This window comes from Scyliorhinus canicula, chromosome 9 (genome assembly GCF_902713615.1).
Source record: "Scyliorhinus canicula chromosome 9, sScyCan1.1, whole genome shotgun sequence".
NCBI lineage: Eukaryota > Metazoa > Chordata > Chondrichthyes > Carcharhiniformes > Scyliorhinidae > Scyliorhinus > Scyliorhinus canicula.
The window spans coordinates 155,420,976-155,446,673 of NC_052154.1; the positions used below are offsets into that span (position 1 = coordinate 155,420,976).

Below are 25,698 nucleotides of genomic sequence, written 5' to 3' on the forward strand. Positions count from 1 at the left end.
AATGACTCTTTCTTTAATTTCTTCAGTCCTTCTGAAGTTCCACAGCATGGAATGTGAAGTAAAAGTTCTGCAACAAAACCCAATGCTGACTTTGAAATTGGTTGCCTTCCGCACGAACTTATTTACGTGTGCAATGTTGTATTTTACAGGAAGATACTGACTCCGATAATGAATACTACGAAGATATATATGACGACTACAAAGATGATGCAGAAAATAAAGACATGGAAGGTGAGCCAGATGAAGACGACTATGAAATGTTTGTATTTTTACCATTCCATTTTTGATACATGGATGCTTTATGGACATGTGTTTTTAAGGCAGCCTGTCGCTTTAATTCAAACAGAAGGATCCAGAAGGTTGTGCAGATTTAAATTGGTGACTACAGACGGTCCGGCATCAATGACTGAGATTGACCGACATCAGCGATGACTCAGTTTGATTGATTTGGCCGGTTGTGTTGTGACTCCGGGAAGAGTGGGCTGGAATTGACCACACACTTGCCCAGAGTGTCTTAACAATGTACACCTCTTCCCTAAACCTCAATTGCTCCCTTATGCTTTTAATCATTAATGGTGTGTTACTTACGTTTAGTTTGTTCTCTCTTTTTAGTAGAATATACTTTCGCTGCACTCTGGTGAACACTGTTTAAATTGTTGTTCCACATTACTGTTTTGTAATTTTGTTTCCAATTTTATTGTCCCAGGTTTTGTTCTCAGCCCCTGAAACTCAAATTATTACCCAGGTTTTTGTCATACTTAAGTCCTTCTTTATCATCGCAAAGCATATTATATGATGGCCACACTTGACTAGATGTTCCCCTACTTTTACTCCTCTTATTTGCTCTGGTTCATTCGCCATTACTAGCTCAAAAGCAAATCATCCCCTGTAACATAATGGGTTAAAAAGGAGTCTTGCGGTGGCGCAGTGGGTTAGCCCTGTTGCTTCACGGCGCCGAGGTCCCAGGTTTGATCCAGGCTCTGGGTCACTGTCAGTGTGGAGTTTGCACATTCTCCCCGTGTTTGCATGGGTTTCCCCCCCACAACCCAAAGATGTGCAGGGTAGGTGGATTGGCTATGCTAAATTGCCCCTTAATTGGAAAAATATTAATTGGATACACTAAATTTTTTTTAAAAAGGAGTCTTCTACACATTGTAAGAACTCCGTTCACTTATTCCATTGACCTAGCTATTCTATCCAATTAATATCAAGGTAGTTAAAATCCCCCATGATTATTATTCAATTTTTTTACTCAATTGCCCAATCTGTCTGTATATATCTTCTTCTACCTCCCATTTACCATATGTGCAGTACACATATTAGCGTGATTAATCCTTTACTATCTTTTATCTCTATTGTCATGAATGTGTAGTTGTGACATTATGCATTTTAGGAAAAAGCTAATCTTCCTTTTTAAATGGATGCAAGAAGTCTGAAAAATGCCTGCCAAGTCACCTGACTGTTGCAATGGGTGGTCAGGCTTCCAGAAATCTAGGCATGAAAAGACTTTTGAAATTCAATGAGTCCTAAGAAAGACAATGGGCAGGATTATCCGTCCTGCTGCACCCGTTGTCTGGTGTGGCACGCCCCTGCTGGCAGCAGGATTCTCCGTCCCGGCAGTCGACCAATGGGGTTTCCCATTGTGGGCACCCACACACTGACGGGACATCCGTGGGCGTGAGTACGCTGACGGCGAAACGGAGGATCCGGCCGACGGAGAATCCAGCCCAGAGGCTTTCTCTGAAAACCATGACCCCATTTGAACACTGCAGCTGATAAGGAGACTTTGGATTGCTAAATGGGATTACCATTTGTCTTATTTAGGAGGTGTCTCAGCATTTTGTGCAAATCACAGGATAGCAGCCATTTTACGTTTTTGAACCGTGTAAAGACAGGTTGCAAACAGCAATTTTGTGTGCAAAACAACAGGAAGAACTCTGAGAAACAACGTCAGACAGGGTTCTTGGCCAAGGGAGGACAAACAGCAAGGTAGTAAGAAATCAACTTCTGTTTCAGCTGAAAAAGTTCAGGTAATGTGCAAGTGCCGTAACCACAGAAGTAGTGCTGAATAGAAAACCATCTCTCTTTCTCTCTCCCAAAAACTTGCTGATTTACTGCGTCCACCTGAAAAAAGACAAACGCTGGCAGGTCAACTACAGAAGCCATCACCGCTACTAACCGAACTACATGATTCAACCCCTTCACTTCGAAAGAAGGAGCTCAAGCAATAGGTCTGGAACAATATCTCATAGGGGCTGATTTTTAATGTATTTTATTCCAAACATATTCAAAGGTACAAAAACATAAATAAATCAAAGAGAATTCTCCATCCCTCACAGTTTGTGCATGTTTTTTCCCTTTTTCATCCCCTCCCCAACCCCCACAACGAACAATTCCTCAAACATGATCATGAACAGTCCCACTGTGTCTCAAAGCCCTCTGCTGAACCCCTCAATTCAAACTTAATTTTTTCCAGCCAGAGAAAGTCGTACAGGTCCCCCAGCAAGGTCGCCACCACTGGTGGCGTTGTCCTCTGCCATTCCAACAGAATCCTTCGTTGGGCGACTAGAGAGGTCAAGGCCACGACGCCGCCTTCCCCCCCACCCCCCATCAGCTCCTGCATTTCCGATACACCAAAATCGCCACCCTAGGGTCCGGCCCGGTCTTTACCCCCACTATCTTCGATAACATCTCAAACACCCCCTCCCAGTATCTCTTCAACTTCTCACAGCCCCAGAAGTGTGATTTTCTGGTCCGCACTTATCACACTCGTCCGCCATCCCCTGAAAGAACCCACTCATCCTCACCCGAGTCATATGCACCCTCTGCACAACCTTAAACTGAATCAAACTCATCCTCGCACACAAGGTCGAATTCACCCTATTCATCGCCACACTCCCCATCCTACTTCCCCACCCCCCAGCTTCCCTCCCATTTCTCCTTAATCCTCACCACCTGCGCTCCCCCCTGCTTCCCCAGCCACCCCTATATAATCCCCAATCCTATCCTCCCCTTCCATACTCCATATAGTAGTGTTAGCACCGATATCCCCTCTATCCTCAGTTGTCTCCTCAACTGGTTCCACATCCTAACAGTGGGCTATACCACCGGGCTCACCATGCACCTCCCCGGTGCCAGCGGAAGTGTCGCCATCACCATGGCCTTCAGGCTAGACCCCCTACAGGATTCCTCCTCCATCCTAACCCATTCTAATTCCCCTCTTTCCCACCGCAGCCTCACCTTCTTCGCATTCGTCGCCCGATAGTAGTGCAAAAGATTTTGCACTACACCAACCCCTCTTTCTGCCTCTGTCGCAGGGCCCTCTTCACCCGAGACACCTCCTGGCCCATATAAACTCTGAAATCGCTGCATCCAATTTCCAGAAAAAGGTCTTTGGAATGAAGATCAGGACGGTCTGGAATATAAACAGGAACCTTGGCAGAAGGTTAATTTTTACCACCTGAACCTTCCGCTGCTGCAGTGTCAGGTGTAATGTAACCCATCTCCTACGTCCTCCCTAACTTCCTCCACCAACTTTGTGAACTCCATCAACCGCTCCATCTGGGGTTTTCCAACTTGTGACAACTGTCCCCCCTCTGCCATCTTCCCAATCGCTACTGCGCCACAGGTCTCCTCCAGTTCCTTGGCCAGGTCTGGAATCTTCTTCTCCAGATCTGATAACTTGCAGACATATCACTCCCGTTGGGGCGGGGGCGGGGGGGGGGATCACTGTTACCTAAAGAACTTCCAGACCTTGTAATAAACTTATCTTTATCTTGTTCAATACTAAAACTTGTCTGCTGGATTATTTTTAAATTGTACCATTCATAAATTACAAAGCAGACACAAAAACAAATTCTTAGCTCACATACTACTTGAAGAAAATGCCTTTTGTGTGGTTGTTACACTATCCAAATGGATTCTATTTTTGTCTTGTATCCTTTTTTCCTTGTCATTACATTATCCTATGTACAGCTTCTCCACCACTGCTTTTTTCCACTCTGTCCTTTCTAGGTGTTTTACCCCTAAAATCTTGATTATTCTGTCACCTTCAGCCAACTCTGTCCTTGTCTCAGATTATCTATTGCTGAAATATTCAATAATGCCGTTTTCAGCTGTGGACTTGCCTATTACAAAGTGCTCCTGACTGGTCTGCCTAATTGACCCTCCATAAACTTGAGGTCATCCAAAACTCTGCTGCCTGTGTTCTAACTCGGACCAAGTCTTGTTCTTCCATCTCTCCTGAGCTCACTGATTTATCTACCTTGGCTCCCAGTTAAGCCACGCCTTAATTTTAAAATTCTCATCCATGTTTTCAAATTCCTCCAGGTGTTTGCCCTTCCCTATTTCTGTAATCCCCTTTAGATCTGAGTTTTCTGCACTTTCCCAATTCTGGCCTCTTGAATATTTCCAATTTTAATCACTCCATCAATGGCAGCCGTGCCACCATCTTTCTGGGCCATCAGCTCTTGAAGACCTTCCCTCTACGTCTCCATGCACCTCTCTATCCTCCTGTACGATGCTCTTTAAAACCTACCTCATCGACGAAGCTATTGGTCACTTACCCCTTATATCTCACCCTTTTCTGGGTTCTGGGGAAACTGAAAGGTCTGAAGGTGTATATGTCACCTGGACCGGATGGACTACACCCCAGGGTCCTAAAAGAGACAGCTGAGGAAATTGTGGAGGCATTAGTGATGATCTTTCAGAAATCACTGGAGGCAGGAAGGGTCCCAGAGGACTGGAAGGTGGTTAATGTAACACCACTGTTTAAGAAGGGAGGGAGGCAGAAGATGGGAAATTATAGGTCGGTTAGCCTGACCTCCGTCATTGGTAAGATTTTAGGGTCTGTTATTAAAAATGAGGTCGCAAAACACTTGGAAGTGCATGGTAAAACAGGACTGAGGCAGCACGGCTTTGTCAAAGGGAGGTCGTGTCTGACAAATCAGTTAGAGTTCTTTGAGGAGGTAACAAGCAAGTTAGACAAAGGAGAATCAGTGGACATGATTTATTTAGATTTCCAGAAGGCCTTTGACAAGGTGCCGCATAGGAGACTGTTAAATAAGTTAAAAGCCCATGGTCTTAAGGGTAAGACCCTGGCATGGATAGAGGATTGGCTGACAGGCAGAAGGTAAAGAGTCGAGATAAAGGGGTCTTTTTCAGGATGGCAGCCGGTGACTAGTGGTGTGCCTCAGCGGTCTGTGCTGGGACCACAACTTTTTGCAATATACATTAATGATCTGGAAGAAGGTACTGAAGGCACTGTTGCTAAGTTTGCAGATGATACAAAGATCTATAGAGGGACATGTAGTATTGAGGAAGCAAGGGGGCTGCCGAAGGATTTGGACAAGCTAGTAGAGTGGGCAATGAAGTGGCAAATGAAGTACAATGTGGAAAAGTGTGAGGTTATGCACTTTGGAAGGATGAATCTAGGCAGAGATTATTTTCGAAATGGGGAAATGCTTCGGAAAGCAGAAGCACAAAGGGACTTGGGAGTCCTTGTTCACAATTGTCTTAAGGTTAATGTGCAGGTTCAGTCGGCAGTTAAAAAGGCAAATTCAATGTTAGCATTCATGTCAAGAGGGCTAGGATACAAGACCAGGGATGTACTTCTGAGGCTGTATAAGGCTCTGGTCAGACCCCATTTGGAGTATTGTGAGCAGTTTTGGGCCCCATCTCTAAGGAAGGATGTGCTGGCCTTGGAAAGGGTCCAGACGTTCACAAGAATGATAGCTGGAATGAAGAACTTGTCGAATGAGGAATGTTTGAGGACTCTGGATCTGTACTCGTTGGAGTTTAGAAGGATGAGAGGGGGTCTTATTAAAACGTACAAGATACTGCAAGGCCTGGATAGAGTGGACGTGGAGAGGATGTTTCCACTTGTAGGAAAAAGTAGAACCAGAGGACACCATCTCAGATTAAAGGGACGATCCTTTAAAACAGAGATGAGGATTTGTTTCAGCCAGAGGGTGGTGAATCTGTGGAACTCTTTGCCACAGAAGGCTGGAGAGGCCAATTCACTGAGTGTCTTTAAGGCAGAGATAGATAGGTTCTTGATTAATAAGGGGATCAGGAGTTATGGGGAGAAGGCAGGAGAATGGGGATGAGAAAAACATCAGCCATGATTGAATGGCGGAGCATCTATGTCTTATGGTATTTGAATGGCTAGGTTGTTTGCAAACACTTGTAAAGCACCTTGGGACTCTTCATTACATTAAGGGTGATATGTAAATACAAGTTATTGTTAATGCCATTCTGCAACAGCACAGTTTTGATGGGAAACTCACTTGGTGGCAAATTGTTGGGACAAAACTACAGCTTACTGCTCTATGGTGTTCGCAATGTGCTTTATAGAACTTAGTGTGGCTTCAAGGCAGCCGTTTTTTAAAATAATGTATATAAAAGTTCCATTTATATTTCTCTCATACACTACACATGAGTAACAATAGGAGCATTAACAAAGTATGATGAGGAAAATACCACAAGAAGCAAATGTGACAGATGGAGAAAGTGTGCACTAATGAAATTAAAATCGCTTATTGTCACAAGTAGGCTTCAAATGAAGTTACTGTAAAAAGCCCCTAGTCGCCACATTCCGGCGCCTGTTCAGCATGGGAATTGAACCATGCTGCTGACCTGCCTTGGTCTGCTTTAAAAGCCTGCGATTTAGCCCTGTGCTAACGGTAACTTATCCATGAGGTTGGTGAATTACCCATCAGTTCGTGAATGTAAGCTTGTACATTGAGAAATAAAGTTGGAGACAGGCTTCTGAAACCTAATCAATGGTTCCATCTAGTGTTCAGTTTACTTCATTGACAGTTGACAAAGTAACACTGGAAACATTGGCAGAAAATACTCCTTTCAAAATTATTTCACAGGATGCGGATGTCGCTGACGAGGCTGGCATCTATTGCCCTCCCTTCAGGAGGTGACGGTGAGCTGTCTTCTTGAACCGCTACAGTCCATGTGGTGTAGGTCGAGTGCAGTTAAACAGAGACTTCCAGGATTTTGACCAACAACATCAAAAAGAGCCGCAATATAGTTTCAAGTCAGAATGGTGTGGGGCTTGAAGGGGAATTTGAAGGTGGTTTCCCATGCTGCTCTTGTCCTATATGTAGAGATCACGGGTTTGATTGGTGCTGTTGAAGTTGAGTTCCGACAATGCAGCTTGTAGATGGTACACATTGCTGACACTGTGCATTGGTGCTGAAGGGAGTGAATCTTTAAGGTGGTGGATTGGGTGCCTGCTTATCAAGTGGGCTGTTTTGTCCTGGATTGTGTTGAACTTTTCGAGTGTTGTTAGAACTGCACTTATCCAGGCAAATGGCAGTATTCCATCACACTCTTCTGACTTATGCTTTGTAGATGGTGGACATGCTTTGGGGATTCATGGGGTGCATTAATCACTGAAGAATTCCCAGCCTCTGATCAGCTCCTCCAGTCACCGTATTTGTATGGCTGGTCCGGTTCAGTTTCTTGTCAGCAGAGTTTTCTGATTCCCATTGACTTCAGATTTGCTGGAGCTCTTTGATGTCAACTCAATCAAATATTGCCTTGATGTCAAAGACAGCCATGCTCACCTCACCGTTTAAGTACAGCTCTTTTGTCCATACTTGAACTGAGGGTGTAATGATGTCAGGTGGTGCGTAGCCCTGGTGGAACATAAGAACATAAGAACTAGGAGCAGGAGCCGGCCATCTGGCCCTTCGAGCCTGCTCCGTCATTCAATGAGATCATGGCTGATCTTTTGTGGACTCAGCTCCACTTTCCCGACCGAACACCATAACCCTTTATTCCTTTATTCTTCAAAAAACTATCAACCGAAGGAGCGTCACGGTTGGAGGATCAGCACTGAGAGAATGTTTCACGATTGGAAGGTCATTACTGAGGGAGTGTCACAAAGTTTGAGGGTCAGCACTTATGGAATGTCTCATTGTTGGAGGGTCAGCATTGAGGGATTGTCTCACGGTTGAAGGGTCAGCACTGAGGGAGTGTCACACGGTTGGAGGGACAGCACTGAGGAAGTGTCTCACAGTGGGAGGGTCAGCACTGAGGTAGTGTCTCACGGTTGAAGGGTCAGCACTGAGGGAGTGTCTCACGGTTGAAGGGTCAGCACTGAGTGAATGTCTCATGGTTGGAGGGTCAGCACTAAGGGAGTGTCTCACAGTTGAAGGGTCAGCACTGAGGGAATGCTACACGGAGGGTCAGCACTGAAGGAGTGTCACACGGTTGGAGGGTCAGCACTGAGGGAGTGTCTCACGGTTGAAGGGTCAGCACTGAGGGAGTGTCACACGGTTGGAGGGACAGCACTGAGGAAGTGTCTCACAGTGGGAGGGTCAGCACTGAGGGAGTGTCTCATGGTTGAAGGGTCAGCACTGAGGGAGTGTCTCACGGTTGAAGGGTCAGCACTGAGTGAGTGTCTCATGGTTGGAGGGTCAGCACTAAGGGAGTGTCTCACAGTTGAAGGGTCAGCACTGAGGGAATGCTACACGGAGGGTCAGCACTGAAGGAGTGTCACACGGTTGGAGGGTCAGCACTGAGGGAGTGTCTCACGGTTGAACGGTCAGCACTGAGGGAACTGACATGATCTTTAGTGCGCAGCAATCCAGGAAAAGTGCAGGGAACAGCACCAAGTGCTTTCCTTGATCTTGCAAATGCCTTCGATTCTATCAACAGGTGAGGGATTGTGGACCATCCTCCTCAAATTCAGCTGCCCTCAAAAATTCTTCGCCATTCCCCACCTGCCCCACGATGACATGCAAGCCATGACCCTCATCAACGGATCCACCACAGATCCAATATGAGTGCAAACTGGAGTCAAGCAGAGCTGCGTTATTGCACCAAAGCTCTTCTCCATTTCCTCACCGCAACACTTTCACCTGCTCACCATGAAGCTCCCTGCTGGAGTGGAGCACCGACGGGGCAAGCGGGAAACTGTTCAACTTCTGATGCTTCCAGGGCAGAACCAAGAGCACCCCAATTTTGTCATCGAACTGCAGTACGCAGATGACGTGTGCACACACTCGACTGAGGGAGTGTCACAAAGTTAGAGGGTCAGCACTGATGGAATGTCTCATTGTTGGAGGGTCAGCATTGAGGGATTGTCTCACGGTTGAAGGGTCAGCACTGAGGGAGTGTCACACGGTTGGAGGGACAGCACTGAGGAAGTGTCTCACAGTGGGAGGGTCAGCACTGAGGGAGTGTCTCACGGTTGAAGGGTCAGCACTGAGGGAGTGTCTCACGGTTGAAGGGTCAGCACTGAGTGAGTGTCTCATGGTTGGAGGGTCAGCACTAAGGGAATGTCTCACAGTTGAAGGGTCAGCACTGAGGGAATGCCACACGGAGGGTCAGCACTGAGGGAGTGTCACACGGTTGGAGGGTCAGCACTGAGGGAGTGTCTCACGGATGAAGGGTTAGTACTGAGGGAGTATCACACAGATGGAGGGTCAGCACTGAGGCAGTGTCACATGGTTGGAGGGTCAGCACTGAGGGAGTGTCACACGGTTGGAGGGTCAGCACTGAGGGAGTGTCTCACGGTTGGAGGGTCAGCACTGAGGGAGTGTCACACAGAGGGCCAGCACTGAGGGAGTGTCACACGGTTGGAGGGTCAGCACTGAGGGAGTGTCTCACGGTTGAAGGGTCAGCACTGAGGGAGTGTCTCACGGTTGAAGGGTTAGTACTGAGGGAGTATCACACAGATGGAGGGTCAGCACTGAGGCAGTGTCACACGGAGGGTCAGCACTGAGAGAGTGTCACACGGAGGGTCAGCACTGAGGGAGTTGGAGGGTCAGCATTGAGGGAGTGTCACACGGAGGGTCAGCATTGAGGGAGTGTCACACGGGAGTCAGCACTGAGGGAGTTGGAGGGTCAGCATTGAGGGAGTGTCACACGGAGGGTCAGCACTGAGAGAGTGTCACACGGAGGGTCAGCACTGAGGGAGTTGGAGGGTCAGCATTGAGGGAGTGTCACACGGAGGGTCAGCATTGAGGGAGTGTCACACGGGAGTCAGCACTGAGGGAGTTGGAGGGTCAGCATTGAGGGAGTGTCACACGGAGGGTCAGCACTGAAGGAGTTGGAGGGTCAGCATTGAGGGAGTGTCACACGGGGGTCAGCACTGAGGGAGTTGGAGGGTCAGCATTGAGGGAGTGCCACACGGAGGGTCAGCACTGAGGGAGTTGGAGGGTCAGCATTGAGGGAGTGTCACACGGAGGATCAGCACTGAGGGAGTGTCACACGGAGGGTCAGCACTGAGGGAGTTGGAGGGTCAGCACTGAGGGAGTTGGAGGGTCAGCACTGAGGGAGTTGGAGGGTCAGCACTGAGGGAGTTGGAGGGTCAGCACTGAGGGAGTTGGAGGGTCAGCACTGAGGGAGTGTCACACGGAGGATCAGCACTGAGGGAGTGTCACACGGAGGATCAGCACTGAGGGAGTGTCACACGGAGGATCAGCACTGAGAGAGTGTCACACGGAGGGTCAGCACTGAGGGAGTGTCACACAGAGGGTCAGCATTGAGGGAGTGTCACACGGAGGGTCAGCACTGAGGGAGTGTCACACGGAGGATCAGCACTGAGGGAGTGTCACACGGAGGGTCAGCACTGAGGGAGTTGGAGGGTCAGCACTGAGGGAGTTGGAGGGTCAGCACTGAGGGAGTTGGAGGGTCAGCACTGAGGGAGTTGGAGGGTCAGCACTGAGGGAGTTGGAGGGTCAGCACTGAGGGAGTGTCACACGGAGGATCAGCACTGAGGGAGTGTCACACGGAGGATCAGCACTGAGGGAGTGTCACACGGAGGGTCAGCACTGAGGGAGTGTCACACAGAGGGTCAGCATTGAGGGAGTGTCACACGGAGGGTCAGCACTGAGGGAGTGTCTCACAGTTGGAGGGTCAGCACTGAGGGAGTTGGAGGGTCAGCATTGAGGGAGTTGGAGGGTCAGCACTGAGGGAGTTGGAGGGTCAGCACTGAGGGAGTGTCACACGGAGGATCAGCACTGAGGGAGTGTCACACGGAGGGTCAGCACTGAGGGAGTGTCACACGGAGGGTCAGCATTGAGGGAGTGTCACACGGAGGGTCAGCACTGAGGGAGTGTCTCACAGTTGGAGGGTCAGCACTGAGGGAGTTGGAGGGTCAGCATTGAGGGAGTTGGAGGGTCAGCACTGAGGGAGTTGGAGGGTCAGCACTGAGGGAGTGAATGATGCACTGATGGGACTTGTCAAATCGAGGCTGTGTCCGTCCTCTGAGGTGACTATAAAAATGCCAGTCACTATTTGAAAAGTAGGTGACCTCTCCCTGGGATCCGCGCCAATATTTATTCCTCATCAACGTCACTAAAATAGAAAATCCTGTTGGTATGGGACCTGGGGACAGGAATGTGGCAGAAAAACACTTGAGGAAGTCACAAAGCTGTGAAAAGTGCTGTATAATTGCAGGTTATTGACTATTAAAGTCTCAGTGTGGACACTGTCAAGGCTCTTACCCACATCCGAACACTGGCATTCCCTCAGCGGCACTTCTCCATTCCCACTGGCCACGCCCTCTGGGACATCGGCGCGTGCACCGGCTGGACCGGGAGCGCGGACGGCGGCGCGAGCACGGAGCCGGCAGCAGGTGAGAGCGCGGCTCGGGCTCGGGGCCTGAACCTGAACCCGGGCGCGGGGCCCAGCGAACCCCCTCCCCCAGGGTCCTCACCCTGCGGCCCTGCTCGGAGTCACAGGTCCGGGCCGGGGAGACGCTTCCGTCCCGCCCGCAAAGAAAAACTACCCCCACGGCATTGGAGACCCCCTATTCCCTCCCTGTGCCCCTCAAAACTGCGCTCCTCCATTCAAATCCCTTCCCCTTCAGCGGAGACATCCCCCATTTCGATGGGATTAAATCCGACTCCCCCCCCCCCCCACTGAGGTGAGATGCCCCCCTCCCGTGCCCCTGGTGAGCTGCCATTCCCTCTTTTGGGATGGAGTTGCTAGCCACCTCTTTCCCTCCGGGGTGGAGTTGCCAGCCCCCGGGGTGGAGTTGCCAGCCCCCCCCCCCTTTCCCCCGGGGTGGAGTTGCCAGCCCCCCCTTTCCCCCGGGGTGGAATTGCCAGCCCCCCCTTTCCCCCGGGGTGGAATTGCCAGCCCCCCCTTTCCCCCGGGGTGGAATTGCCAGCCCCCCCTTTCCCCCGGGGTGGAATTGCCAGCCCCCTCTTTCCCCTGGGGTGGAGTTGCCAGCCCCCCTACTTTCCCCCGGGGTGGAGTTGCCAGCCCCCCTACTTTCCCCCGGGGTGGAGTTGCCAGCCCCCCTACTTTCCCCCGGGGTGGAGTTGCCAGCCCCCCCTTTCCCCCGGGGTGGAGTTGCCAGCACACCCCCCCCCCCTTTCCCCCGGGGTGGAGTTGCCAGCCCCCCCCTTTCCCCCGGGGTGGAGTTGCCAGTCCCCCCCTTTCCCCCGGGGTGGAGTTGCCAGCCCCCCCCTTTCCCCCGGGGTGGAGTTGCCAGCCCCCCCCCCCCTTTCCCCCGGGGTGGAGTTGCCAGCCCCGCCTTTCCCCCAGGTTGGAGTTTCCTTCCCCCAGGTTGGAGTTTCCAGGCCCGTCTTTCCCCTGGGGTGGAGTTGCCATCCCCCCCCTCCCCAATCCCCCTTTCCCCCAGGTTGGAGTTTCCGGGCCTGTCTTTCCCACAGGGTGGAGTTGCCAGCCCCGCCCCCTTTCCCCTGGGGTGCGAATGCCCTTCCTCACCCTGCCTCCCCTTCCCTTGCACAGAGGTGACGTGAACACCTGCTGAGGTGGTTTCGACCCTCTCCCTCTCTGAGTAATTGCTTCACTTTGCACCCATTGTGACCGGTCTCAATTATTATTCAAAGGATTATGGATATCTTCAAACAACTATGCAATTGATATGCGCTGCGCTTGTTGTCACCTAATCAGTTGAGACTGCTACATTCAATTTGAAGATGTGCTATATAGTTATGAAAGTAAACCCACGTTGAAGAATTTTCTCTTGTAGTTAATTTTCTTGCTGTTGTAATAGTTATTACCATTAAAAGATAAAGGTTGTTTGTCAAGTATACAAGGAGATGCAGGCGTTCAGTCCCTCAAGGTTGTCTCGCTATTCAGTAAGATCATGATTTATTTGGATTTTACCTCTACATGCTTGGTAATGGCGTACGATTATCTGGTCATCATCACATTGCTATTTACGGGAGCTTGCTGTGTTTTTTACCTTGCAACACTGACTAAACTGAACCAGCTCATGTCTAAATGCAGCAAGACCTGGACAATACCCTGGCTTGAGCTGACAAGTGGCAAGTAACATTCGTGCCACACAAGTGCCAGACAATGACTCATCTCCAACAAGAGAGAATCTAACCATCACCCTTAAGATTCAACGGCTTTTATCATTACTGAACCCCCCACTATTAATGTCCTGGGGTTACCATTGACCAGAAAATCAACTGGAATATCCCTATAAATATTGTGGCTTCAAGAGCAGGTCAGAGGCTATGAATCCTGTGGCGAGTAACTCACTTCCTGACTTCCCAAAGGCTGTCCACAATCTACAAGTCATGAGTGTGATGGAATACTCTCCCCTTGCAAAGATGTCCACATCACCCACGCCACAACCGGAGCGGGTGCCTGCTGGACTGATCGCTGACTAAACCACTCTCCCATCGGCCTGGCCCCGAACCGGCAGAGGCAGGAAAAGCTCTGCCGCGGGAGACTCAATGTCGTTGGATTCAAAGACCCTGAAAAGAAAGGCCTACACGGCCAGCACCTCGCAGCTAACCTGGCAACAACCAACAAGCCAGAGCTGCAGAATGCCCACAGCGTCTTGTCCGCCCTAAAAGCCACCATAGTCAGCATGTGCAAGGAGACACTCTGTGTCTCAATCAGGAAATACCAAGATCGGTTCAACGAGAACGATCAGGAGATCCAGGATCTTCTAAACCCCAAATGAAAGACGTTCCTGAACTGGCAGCTCCATCAAAACTTAAGCGAGAGGAAGCAAGCCGACAGGCAACTGAAGGTCGAGGCGCAACAAAGAACCCATGATCTAAAGAACAAATGGTGGGTGGAAAGAGTGCAGAAGATTCAGCAACTCGCCAACAACGATGTGCGTGGCTTCTTCAGCTGCAGTCTTGAGTACCTAGCAACCTACCCCACTGAGGGCCAAAACCGGAAAGGTGCTCATCAAAGACTCAAAAGACTACTGGAGAGAGCACTTTCAGGACCTCTTTATCCAAGACACAGCCCTCGATGCCATCCCGCAACACACTACCGCCATCATCTCAGCACAGCCCCATCCGACCATGAGGTAGAAAAAAAACATCGACAGCTGAAAAACAAGTTCTCCAAGCAGATAGGATCCCCGCTGAAGTACTAAAATACAGTGGAGAGACACTTTCGACCTGAATGCACAACCTCATCGCCCTTGTCTGGAAGGAAGAGAGCATACCGGAGGATCTCAGATACGTTGTAATTGTGACCATCTTCAAGAAAGGTGTCGGGTCCGACTGCAGAAATTACAGAGTGAGTTTCCTACTGTCTGCCACGGGAAAGATCATCGCAAGAATCTTCCTCAACTGCCTCCTTCCAGTGGCTGAAAGCTCCTCACTGAGTCTCAATGCGGATTCCGCCTGCCAAAAAGCAGAACTGACATGATCTTTAGTGCGCAGCAATCCAGGAAAAGTGCAGGGAACAGCACCAAGTGCTTTCCTTGATCTTGCAAATGCCTTCGATTCTATCAACAGGTGAGGGATTGTGGACCATCCTCCTCAAATTCAGCTGCCCTCAAAAATTCTTCGCCATTCCCCACCTGCCCCACGATGACATGCAAGCCATGACCCTCATCAACGGATCCACCACAGATCCAATATGAGTGCAAACTGGAGTCAAGCAGAGCTGCGTTATTGCACCAAAGCTCTTCTCCATTTCCTCACCGCAACACTTTCACCTGCTCACCATGAAGCTCCCTGCTGGAGTGGAGCACCGACGGGGCAAGCGGGAAACTGTTCAACTTCTGATGCTACCAGGGCAGAACCAAGAGCACCCCAATTTTGTCATCGAACTGCAGTACGCAGATGACGTGTGCACACACTCGGCCGAACTACAAACTGTCGTCTACACATTCATCGAGGCAAGAATGGGCCTCAAACTGCACATTCGTAAAACAAAGGTTTTCTACCAGCCTGCTCCTGTCACATAGCACTGCACCCCACCATCAAGATCCACAGTGAGCCCCTGGAGAACGTGGACCATTTCCCATACCTTGGGAGCCTCCTCTTGGCGAGTAGACATCAATGAGGAAATCCAATATCAACTCCAGTGCAGCCTTCTGATGCCGGAGGAACAGTGTTCGAAGACTGATGCCTCAAATCCAGCACCAACCTCATTGTCTACAGTGAGGCTGTGGTCCCCAACCTCCTGTATGCATCAAAAACATAGACAATGTACAGGGATTCTCCAAATTGGCCACGTGGGGTTACGGGGATCGGGTGGGGTGCTCCATTCAACAGTCGGTACAGACTTGATGGGTTGAATGGCCTCCATCTGAATTGTAAATTCGATGTAAGAAGTCTTACAACACCAGATTAAAGTCCAACAGGTTTGTTTCGGAGCACTGCTCCTTTCACCTGAGGCGCAGTGCTCTGAAAGCTAGTGATTCGAAACAAACCTGTTGGACTTTAATCTGGTGTTGTAAGACTTCTTACTGTGCTCATCCCAGTCCAACGCTGACATCTCCACATTGTAAATTCTGTGATTCTATGAAAGTGCCAACCATCTCGACCATTACAGAGTGGAGCATGTGGAGGCCAAACATAAGCAGAGGATAGAGCATGCAGAATCCACAGTGTCCCACCCACCCACCTCACAGATCACCACCTGTGGCAGATGGAAGCAAGTCATCTTCGACACTGAGGTACTGCCAAAGAAGAAGAGAAGGATGAGTGCAGCTCAAACAAGACTCAAGAAGCCCAACATCATCGAGAAAAAGAAGCTTGATTGATTGCCATCCCTTTTAAAAACGTTCACTCCAACACCGCACAACAGTGGCAGCAATGTGTACCATCTACAAGATGCACTGCAGGAACTCGCCAAGGCTCTTTAGACAGCACGCTCCAAAGGCACTACAACGATGTAGAATGACAAGGGAAGCATATAGATGGGAACCACCACCTCCTGAAAGTTTTCCTCCAAACCACTTAGCATCCTGACTTGGAAATATATCAGGTTCCTTCATTGCTGCTGGGTCATAATCCTGGAACACTCTCTCTAACAGCACTCTGGGTGTTCCCTGCCCCATATAGACTGCAGTAGTTCCAGAAAGCAGCACATCACCACCTCCTCGAGGGCATTAGTGATGCTATGTTTTCTTTATGTTTATGATTTAACCAGCAAAACCCACATCCCTTGAATGAGTTTAAAAAAAGACTAGTATTTCATTGCCTGAAAAGTGGTTTGGGATGCACTGAGGCCATGAAGGTACTATAAAAATCCAGATTTTTTTATTTTATGTTATCAGTCATCAAATGACTATCCTTACATTTTTTAAAAATATTCCTTAAGCACATTTTTGCTATTTTGTGGATGTCATTTCAGAATGTGACACCCATTTTGTAACCTGAACACTGTTCAGTTATCTTGAATGACAATTTTCAGCAATGAACCGATTGAGGCATGACTGATTGAGGCTGTGTTCATTCTCAGCATTGTCGCACTCCATGTTGACAGAGACATCTTCAAATGTCAGTCAGAAATTATTCCTTCAATCTCAAAGCATTTTGTAATTGGGTGGATGAGGAATTCCTGGATTTGTACTTCACATAAATCTGAAATTCAGATCACCTTGCCAACCTTTGCCATATCACCTCCAAGGCTGTCAGGAATATGCAGCGATAGTGTTCCAAACCACATACAAATAAAGATTAACTAGAAAGTAAAATCACATTGGTGCCAGATGACCAGAGGTTGTTTTCCCCCTTGTGAGGAGGAGAGCTGACAGGTGGCGATTTAACCTGAGGGTCACCACACCTCCGATAAGGGGCAAGGTTGAGAAGGCGGAGTCTTCATCAATAACATCAGCCGGTACGGGAAATGAACCCACGGCGTTGGCCTCACTGCATCAAAATCCAGCTGTCTATCCAAGTGAGCTAAACCGGCTAACTACAGGTTAGAACATAGAACATAGAACGATACAGCACAGTACAGGCCCTTCGGCCCTCGATGTTGCACCGACATGGAAAAAATCTAAAGGCCATCTAACCTACACTATGCCCTTATCATCCATATGCTTATCCAATAAATTTTTAAATGCCCTCAATGTTGACGTGTTCACTACTGTTGCAGGTAGGGCATTCCACGGCCTCACCACTCTTTGCGTAACTACAAGATGTTCAGATATAGTGTGTCTAAATCATGTTTTTAGATTACAGTCTCAAAATCCATCCTGGCTTTTGGGTTTTGTAAATAATAACTCTTAACTTTATATGTGTCTACATCAGTCTTTAATCAGTTAAGAAATGGTTGTGTGCAGGAGATGCAGTTTCGTTGAGCTCATGTCCTGATGTGTGATGCTTTAAATGTTTTGCTGAACAATTGTCACATTCTCTCCACAAGTTTTCCAAGAAATAGCAGTTCGTTGCAGGGAAATTCTGCCTTTAATGCTTTATGGTGTGCCCTTTTTGCTGCCACACTTCAGGCACCATAATATCTAATGCACATTCCTGTAATGCTGAACAGGAAGAAATTTATAGATTATCATTTCAAATGTACGAGCCCTCAGGCAACATAAAATACCAGAGCCATGAGATCTGCAACCTCTTTATTGATCTGTGCTTTAACACATTCATTGTTTACTTGACACCAGTTAAATAAAATTGAAGGAACATACATAGCCTAAAAGAGCACTTTAATGTTTAGAAGTAACTTTGTTTTTCTTGATATGATTTTCCTATTCTTATAAACTGTTGTGAATAGCACCACAGGGGACTTGCTGGGACAACATGAAAATGGTATGTCGCATATGGTGCCACAAATGGTATTGTAACCTGCCTGTTACAATTTACACCCCATTACAGTTTGAACCAATTTTCTACAAATAAACAACCTCTCTCATTTGTTTGGGACCCTGAATATCTGTAAACTGAAATGGTAGGACAGGAGCGAAAGAAGCAGCCTGTTTCCAGCAGTTGAACGGTTTAGAAGAAGAAGAAATCGCTTATTGTCACAAGTAGGCTTCAAATGAAGTTACTGAGAAAAGCCCCTATTTGCCACATTCCGGCGCCTGTTTGGGGAGGCTGGTACGGGAATTGAACCGTGCTGCTGGCCTGCTTTCAAAGCCAGCGATTTAGCCCCGTGTGCTAAACCAGCCCCTGAGAACATGGGCCATAGATAAATAAATTAAAGAGATTGAAAGCAGAGGGCGGGAAAAACATCTTCATTTAGAAAGATTTGAGGCTGTGTTATTTACTTCCTGCGTTAGTGGTTAAAATAGAAAACTATGTCAACAATCAGGATTAGATTAGAGATGTGGATGGAGGAAAATGGGTTGAACGGGAACAGACTGATTGCATGCAATTAGATCAATGGTGTTTTTTTTTGTAGCTTGAGTTGGTTGGTGAAATATTTCCCTCTAACAGTCATTGCCCTGTGCAGAGTAGAATTTCAGCAGCCTCACTTGGCAACGTAAAATCACTAGTGTGTCTCTGAAATCTGCCCTTCGAATACATGAAGACCCAGCCTACAAATTGATTCTCCCGCACTAGTTTTCCTTCTCCTCTTGGAGAAGGATCTACCTACATTTGCCTGCTCTCCTCTTTGGAAAGACAGATCAGGAGCTCACAATGAGAAAGAAAACATGCAAAAACTTGCATCATGTACTTCACACATGATGAGTGTTGTCTTGTTTATTGCCCCTTTTTAAAGATTGGTGTTACAGCATCTACTTTCTATTCATAAGAAATAGGCGCACGGGTAGGCAATTTGGCCCCTTGAGACTGCTATTCACAGATCATGGCTGACCCGTCCCCTCTCTTGTAGATCAAAAATCTGACTCACTCAGCTTTGAACATATTCAATGACCAGCCTTCACTACTCTGGGGTAGTGAATTCCAACGGTTCACGGTTTTCTGAGAGAAGAAATTCCTCATATTAGGCTTAAATAGCAGACCCCTTATTTTGAAATTGTGCTCCCTAATTCTAGATTCCCACATTGAGGAGAAATATTCAGCCTCCGACCCAGTTCCTCCTTTTATATGTAAAGAATGCACAAAGTTAACAAGGTGTTGTGACTCGATGAATTACAGCAAAAACAGATTAATCATTCACCTCCATTGCTAATAATGGAATCTTGCTCTGCGCAAATTTGGGCTGTCGGGATCATTCATGCAAGCAAGTGACCACTTTTGAAGTACATTGGAATATCCACGATGATTGTGTTCCATTTAATTTATTTTTCTTCATGATCAATTGCTAATTGGGAGAAAAAGCCAGAAATGCCATACGGTGTTGTATTCCTTGCACTATTTTGAAACTATTTCATGCGTCTCATTGTCCTCTGGTAAGTTATTTGAAAGGATCACTGACAGAACCGTACTCACCTGTTCCTTTCTTTTAAACAGGAGCTTTACAAATGACCCAAATCTAGAACCCGTGTTGAAGCCACCCATCAGTTGTCCAGTGATGGGTCAGCATATTTCGAATCAAACTCCAGCAGTCTTTAATAAATTGCCGGATCGGATGATGAAGCATGTTGCCCTGGTGAGGGAAAGTGGCTTCCTGACTTATGAGGAGTTTCTCGCCAGAGTGGCAGAACTGAATGAAATGTGAGTTTTCCCTTTGCTCAGTTTATAAAATGCATGCCAGTTTTTCAAAATTGTAAAAGGGTAGCATTGCTGATGCAGGGACAGATTTTACAGTGTGATGGTGCAGAAGTTGAAGTTAACCGGCTCCTCTTGCTAAACTAAATATTTGAATTGTTGAATATTGTGCTGGTGCCTATTTGAATGACCTTCATGACCATGTGACTGATTACCAGAGTCAAATGAGGAGATCATCTGACCGTTCCTCACTAAAGAATTATATCACACAAAAGGAGGCCATTCATCCCATTGTGCAGCACTTTGAAAGAACTATCCAATTAGTTCCAACTGCTCTGACTCTTTTCCCCCGCAGTCTTGCAAATCATCTCATTCTCAGCCGAAAGAGAAGTTGAACTTTTGCCAGTGTGAAGACACAAACTGAATTGTATTCTGTTTCCCATTATATCCTCTATGTTTTCAAAATTCATTTCCCGTCTGGTGCAGAATGATTGTGTTGTTGCGTGATGTTCGATTGTTTGCACTCCTGCGTTTTCTCTTTCCTCTGACCATCAACTGTTCAGGCATATGGATGTTAGAGGTGCTGCTTTGAATGAAGAGAAATGCCAAGATATTAATTAATGTTACAGGGGAAGTTTTCTAACTTTGTGCTTTGATGGTACGCCTGGCCCATCGGGAGCAAAGAGTGGAAACTCGGAGGCATCTTCTACCTAATTTTCCAAATGTTTAAAATTTATTGTCAGAAAGCTGTGTATGCCAGGAGTTTTCAATTATGTGCTTCCGGCAGGCAAGGTTCCCCTGTTGAGAGCCTGAAGTTGGAAATTGACCCATGCATCTTTTCTCATCAGAATTTCAGAATATTCTGTTTTTGTTGAGCTGTTCTCATCAGGAAATTATTTTTCTTGTAAATTCTGATGTCAGACAAAGCTCCCTTTCAACATGCTGTGAGGATTATTTTCTGACAAACTCCTTGCCTTGGTATGACAATCCAGTCACGTGCTGACCTAGCATTAACTCATATCACTTCTACTTTTTTAGCTCAACTTTCATTTGCACTTGCATTTTGGGGATGTTTTTCTACATTGAATATGCTATAGAAACACAAGTTATTCCAATTTGTCAGTGGCGTGTTACATGCTTTCCATGCTTTTGATCTACTGTTTTGAAAAGTTTAATTCCTCCTCTTCCGAAAGATATTAATAATTATTATTAGTGTTACAAATAGGCTTACATTAACACTGCAAATAAGTTACTGTGAAAATCCCATAGTCGCCACACTCCGGCGCCTGTTCGGGTACACTGAGGGAGAATTCAGAATGTTCAATTCACTTAACAAGCACATCTTTCAGGGCTTGGGGGAGGAAACCGGGGCACCCGGAGGAAACCCATGCAGACACGGAGAGAACATGCAGACTCTGCATCGACCAGTGTCCCAAGCCAGGAATCAAACTCGGGTCCCTGGTGCTGTGAAGCAACAGTGCTAACCACTGTGCCGCCATGCTGCCCACTGAAAGCCTGCGCTCTGTTATTGCTGTTCCTGAGCTCACCATAAACTTGCATCCAATCACAGAATGCAGAGCAACACAAAAACAGGCCATTCAGCCCAGCTGGTCTATGCTGCAAATAAGCCTGCTTGCACCAAATCAGCACACCCTTCTATGAACGTGATGTGGAGATGCCAGCGTTGGACTGGGGTAGGCACGGTAAGAAGTCTTACAACACCAGGTTAATGTCCATGAGGTTTGTTTTCAATCACTAGCTTTTGGAGCGTAGCTCCTTCATCAGATTACTCACTTGATGAAGGAGCTGTGCTCTGAAAGCTAGTGATTCAAAACAAACCTGTTGGACTTTTCATAACTGTGGTAAGACTTCTTACTTCTAGGAACAGTAATTGTCCTTATTTCCTATTTTTTTTACTCTTTTACTTTCAAAACCAGCCATAATTTATGCTTTCATCGCTTTTGTGCAAATAGCTATGCGGATGTTTTAAGTCCGAATGCATCTATGATTGCGTTTTTGTTTTGCTTGTTCAAGGCGTGGGTAAGTCGCTGGCAAGGTCAACAATATTTATTGGCCTTCCTCAGATGCACTTAACTGAGGTGCAAGGGGAAATTAATGTTGAGCTAAAAATGTAGAGATTATGAAATTATATGAATTCATACTTTATATAATCCAGGAGGATGACAGTGAGCCGCCCTCTTGCGCCGCTGCAGTCACGTGGTATTCTTCCTGGACTTCCTTGCGGCAGGTTGGTGCAACTGAATGGCTTGCTTGGCTATTTCAGAAGGCAATTAAGAGTCGATCACAGTGCTGTGGGTCGGAAATCATGTTCAAGACTATCTCCCTCCTTTTACCTTTAAAAACTGCTGCTTGACCTTTTCCTGACTCCTTTACGGCTCCACTGTAAATATGTCATTTCTTGTGACAGCCTCCATTGCCTCTTTGCTGGTTAGGCTCATATGCAAGAGGAGTGACCATTTGTATAAAGCACCCGAGGGTGATGGTGCCCATCATGCCACCATCACAAGGGGAAGTGATCTGGCTGGACCAGATGAATGGTTTCATAATAAAAACTTGGAATTATTTGTTGAATGGATAATTGTTTAAGTCCCATTGTAAGATTCTAGATATCTGTGTTTTACAACCAGAGAAATGTTATTGTTCTGGCTTTACTACCCATTGTAGCACAGAAAGACTGACTGCTGGGCAAGAGAAATGCTTATTGTTTGAAGTACAACCTGGATCCGATTCCTCGGCCCTTTGGAAAGTCATTGTTAGGATTGTTAGCTCAAAGGTATGTAAAAAGCGGTTATATAATTCAAAAACAATTAAAATATTTAACTATTTCACTGCTACTTTAAACAAAATGGATATCCATACATCGTATATCCACACCAGGCATGATTAGAATCTTTTTTAAATTGACTGTCAATATTTAAATGCCGTGTGATTTTTGATGTCTGCCTTTGTCAAGGACTCGTGTTGAAACATTGATTTCAGAGAGTGGGAAATTCTGCATTAATATTGCACATTATGCTCACAGCACTCCTCAAATGGCTTCTCAATTAATTGCTTTACGTTTAGCCACTATCGATTTGCAGCCAAATACAACAATAAATTTTCACACAACCCGAATCCACACATAACAAAAGAGATGAATGACCAGTCAATCTGTTGAGAGGGGAATGTTGGGCAACCTCCCTGCTCTTGCTATAATCCACTCGACATTTTGTCTGAGCAATAGCCAAACCTTAATGCTGCCACATGACTGAACTAGTCTCTGTGCTCTGTTCCCCTGGTCTGAGGCTGAAACCCACAGCACAATGTCTCACCTGAGGATACTATCAAACTGAACTAACCTCAACCTAATGGGAATCTATTGATAAAAGCTTTGGCCACAGTATGTCAGTTGTTTTGTTAGTGAGCTCCAGGCACCTGAGCTGCCGCAAAATAATAAACGTTGTAAAAAGAATTTTAATTGTCGCAAATTTGCAATCAATTAAAAAGGGAACATTAGCTAACATTTCTTTTGCGCACACACGGTGTGGAACTCCATCAGAAACGGTTGTTGAAGCGGAGCCTATAACAACTTCAAAGAGGGAACTAGCTAGTTGTTTGTAAACAAGACTCTGGTGGGGTTAGAGTACATGGCTCATGGTATAACAAATTCTCTCAGCCTTCATTTCTGCTTTATTTCTGCTTTGACTGTTCCTTCGGTTTTGGAATGTTACTAGATAGTTGTTTGGTAGTACAGAACTTGAGTATGGCTGAGGAAGAATACATGAGGCCGTAACCTCCAAATTTCCCAGTGTCAGATTTGGGGGATGGTAATCCCAAAGATGCACTGAGAACCCCCCTCGGAATTTCCCAGGTAAGAGTTTGCGCAGCAATTGCCCCAGAAATGCAAACTTCACCTGGGAAACTGTCCTGCACCATCTGAAAATGCCATTTAAATTGCAAGCGTTCAATGGTTCCTGGTTGTGTTACACAAATGGTTACCCAGAAAAAGTTGGAAGAATTAAAACCTCTTCTAACTTCTGGGTACCTTTTTATAAAGACGTAGACTTGCCTCCTCACGTGACTCCCTGCTTCCCCACCCTCCCAGCCCACCCCAATCACCTGACTTCCGATTTCCTTCCCAACCCCTCAAATCCGATCCACTTATCATCTTGGAGTCTTATTTTCTCCCTGGCCTGTCTATTTCAGTGGTACCTTTAACTTACCCTCACGTCTACTGCTGTTTTAAAAAAAAAAGGCTGTGTCCTTCTTCAATCAGACGGAGGTGGACTTCAAGCTGGGCCTCGAGGACAGCAGTGCTGCTTGAATCTCGCCCAGTCTGATTCAGAAGGTCAGATGGGACAGGCACGAAAGAAAATCAATATAGTAATTGGGCATGGAGTGGCAATCCGAAGCTGACTGCCACTCTGAGAAAATCGCAGCTCATGTTGTCAATGCTTTTGGCCTTGCACTCACTTGGACAATTTGCAAGAGTACTTTGTCTATGATGCAGCTAGTGAGGTGGTAAAATGACAGACTAAGACTAGAAGTCCCACAAGGCAGTATTACTCATTCCACAAGCTGGAGGTTCACTTCACATGACTCCCACGTCCCCACTCTGGCTTGAAAGAGCAATTTGTATCCCTCATCTGGGTCTCTGAGATTGTTGAATATCTCAGCCATTAAGAATTTAAAGGAAGATTGCAAGGTCTTTTTCTTAGCAGATGAGCAGACTCCTGTTGGCCTGTCTGGGTTGTGAAATGTAGATGACCTTTGAATTTGGTCTGTGCCGCCCAGTGTGTCGTTAGTGGCTCTTTAGGGATAACGAGGTTTGAGTTTCTCTGATACTATAAGTTAGCTTCTTTTGTTCGGGATCACAGACATACATAGATTCAGCTATTTTAGGTCTTTGTTTAATTGAATCTTTTAGAGATAGCAGTGAGCATAGCTCTATATATTTTATTTAAACATTATGCAAAGTGAAGCCCTAGCCCTTCACTGTACCTTCATCCCACAAAAGAAGTTTTTACTAAATTTGAACTCCTTTTACTCACAGCTAGCCCATCACAATCCACTGACTCTGAATCCTTAAAAGCCCATCCAGTTGATCTAGCAAACACATATTGTGGGATTCCGAATGACTTGACCAATTTCCACATGCAACACAAATGCCTGGTGTCATTGCGAGGCCTCAAGGCCAACATAGTCTTAACTGTAAAACTGACAGAGCAACTGGAATAGTTATCCTTAACGAGCTTGACTATATCAACAAATGCACTCCATCTGCAATGACTGTTCCAAAGAACAGCCTTACTCGAAAGCAAGCTTAAAAAAAAGCATTTGTTGGATTTGCGTAAGAGCAACAAGCTTGTGACCTTTATGGGGGGGGGGGGGGGGGGGGGGGGGGGGCAGCAGTGCGAGAGGGGAGGGAGGGAGGTGGGAAGGAAAGGGAGGGGGAGAGAGGAAGAGAAGTGAGAGGGAGAGAAGAGGCAAGGGCGGGCGAGAAGAGGCGGGTGAGGGAGAGAGGAGGCGGGGGAGGGAGAGATGCCATGTCAGTATGCTCATTTGATATTGCGAGTCTATTCACCTATGTACTGCTCAAGGAAGTCATATGCACTTGCACTGCATCACCATATCATGGTGCACTAGAACCGCCACCATTGTGTGAATTAGCATTCATTGAACTTTTAAACTCAGCAACTCGCACAGTTGAGGCTTTTTAATGACGCCATGTATGTCCACGTGGTGTTCCCATTAATTATCTCTAAGTCCAGCTCTCTCAAATACTTTTATAGGTTCCATGAGAAACAGGTATTCAATAGAATGACATCCAGTCTCCTACCCTTGCTTAGTTTCACTATTGTTGATACGTTTGCTGTATTTGAATCCGCTGCTGCATTAAATCATTTCCTTCCACACC

At 46.8% G+C, this 25,698-nt stretch overlaps 1 protein-coding gene and 1 long non-coding RNA gene across 3 annotated transcripts in view; one reads left to right on the plus strand and one right to left on the minus strand.

The window, feature by feature from the left end:
* Window positions 1-11,539, minus strand: part of LOC119971814 — a 31,556-nt gene extending 20,017 nt beyond the window's left edge. The window contains exons 1-2 of one of the 2 annotated variants that reach the window (XR_005461917.1): window positions 11,472-11,539; window positions 3,295-3,415 (exon numbers count right to left, since the gene is read on the minus strand). This is a non-coding gene — a long non-coding RNA (uncharacterized LOC119971814). Of the gene's footprint in view, window positions 1-3,240; window positions 3,416-11,471 lie in introns of both variants that reach the window. The other variant, XR_005461916.1, reaches the window with a different exon arrangement.
* Window positions 11,452-25,698, plus strand: part of rnf141 (ring finger protein 141) — a 34,001-nt gene continuing 19,754 nt past the window's right edge. The window contains exons 1-3 of the mRNA XM_038807988.1: window positions 11,452-11,602; window positions 19,584-19,787; window positions 22,467-22,575. Of these exons, the coding sequence (XP_038663916.1) occupies window positions 19,645-19,787; window positions 22,467-22,575 (252 nt within the window). The 5' untranslated portion in view covers window positions 11,452-11,602; window positions 19,584-19,644. The remainder of the gene's footprint in view (window positions 11,603-19,583; window positions 19,788-22,466; window positions 22,576-25,698) is intronic.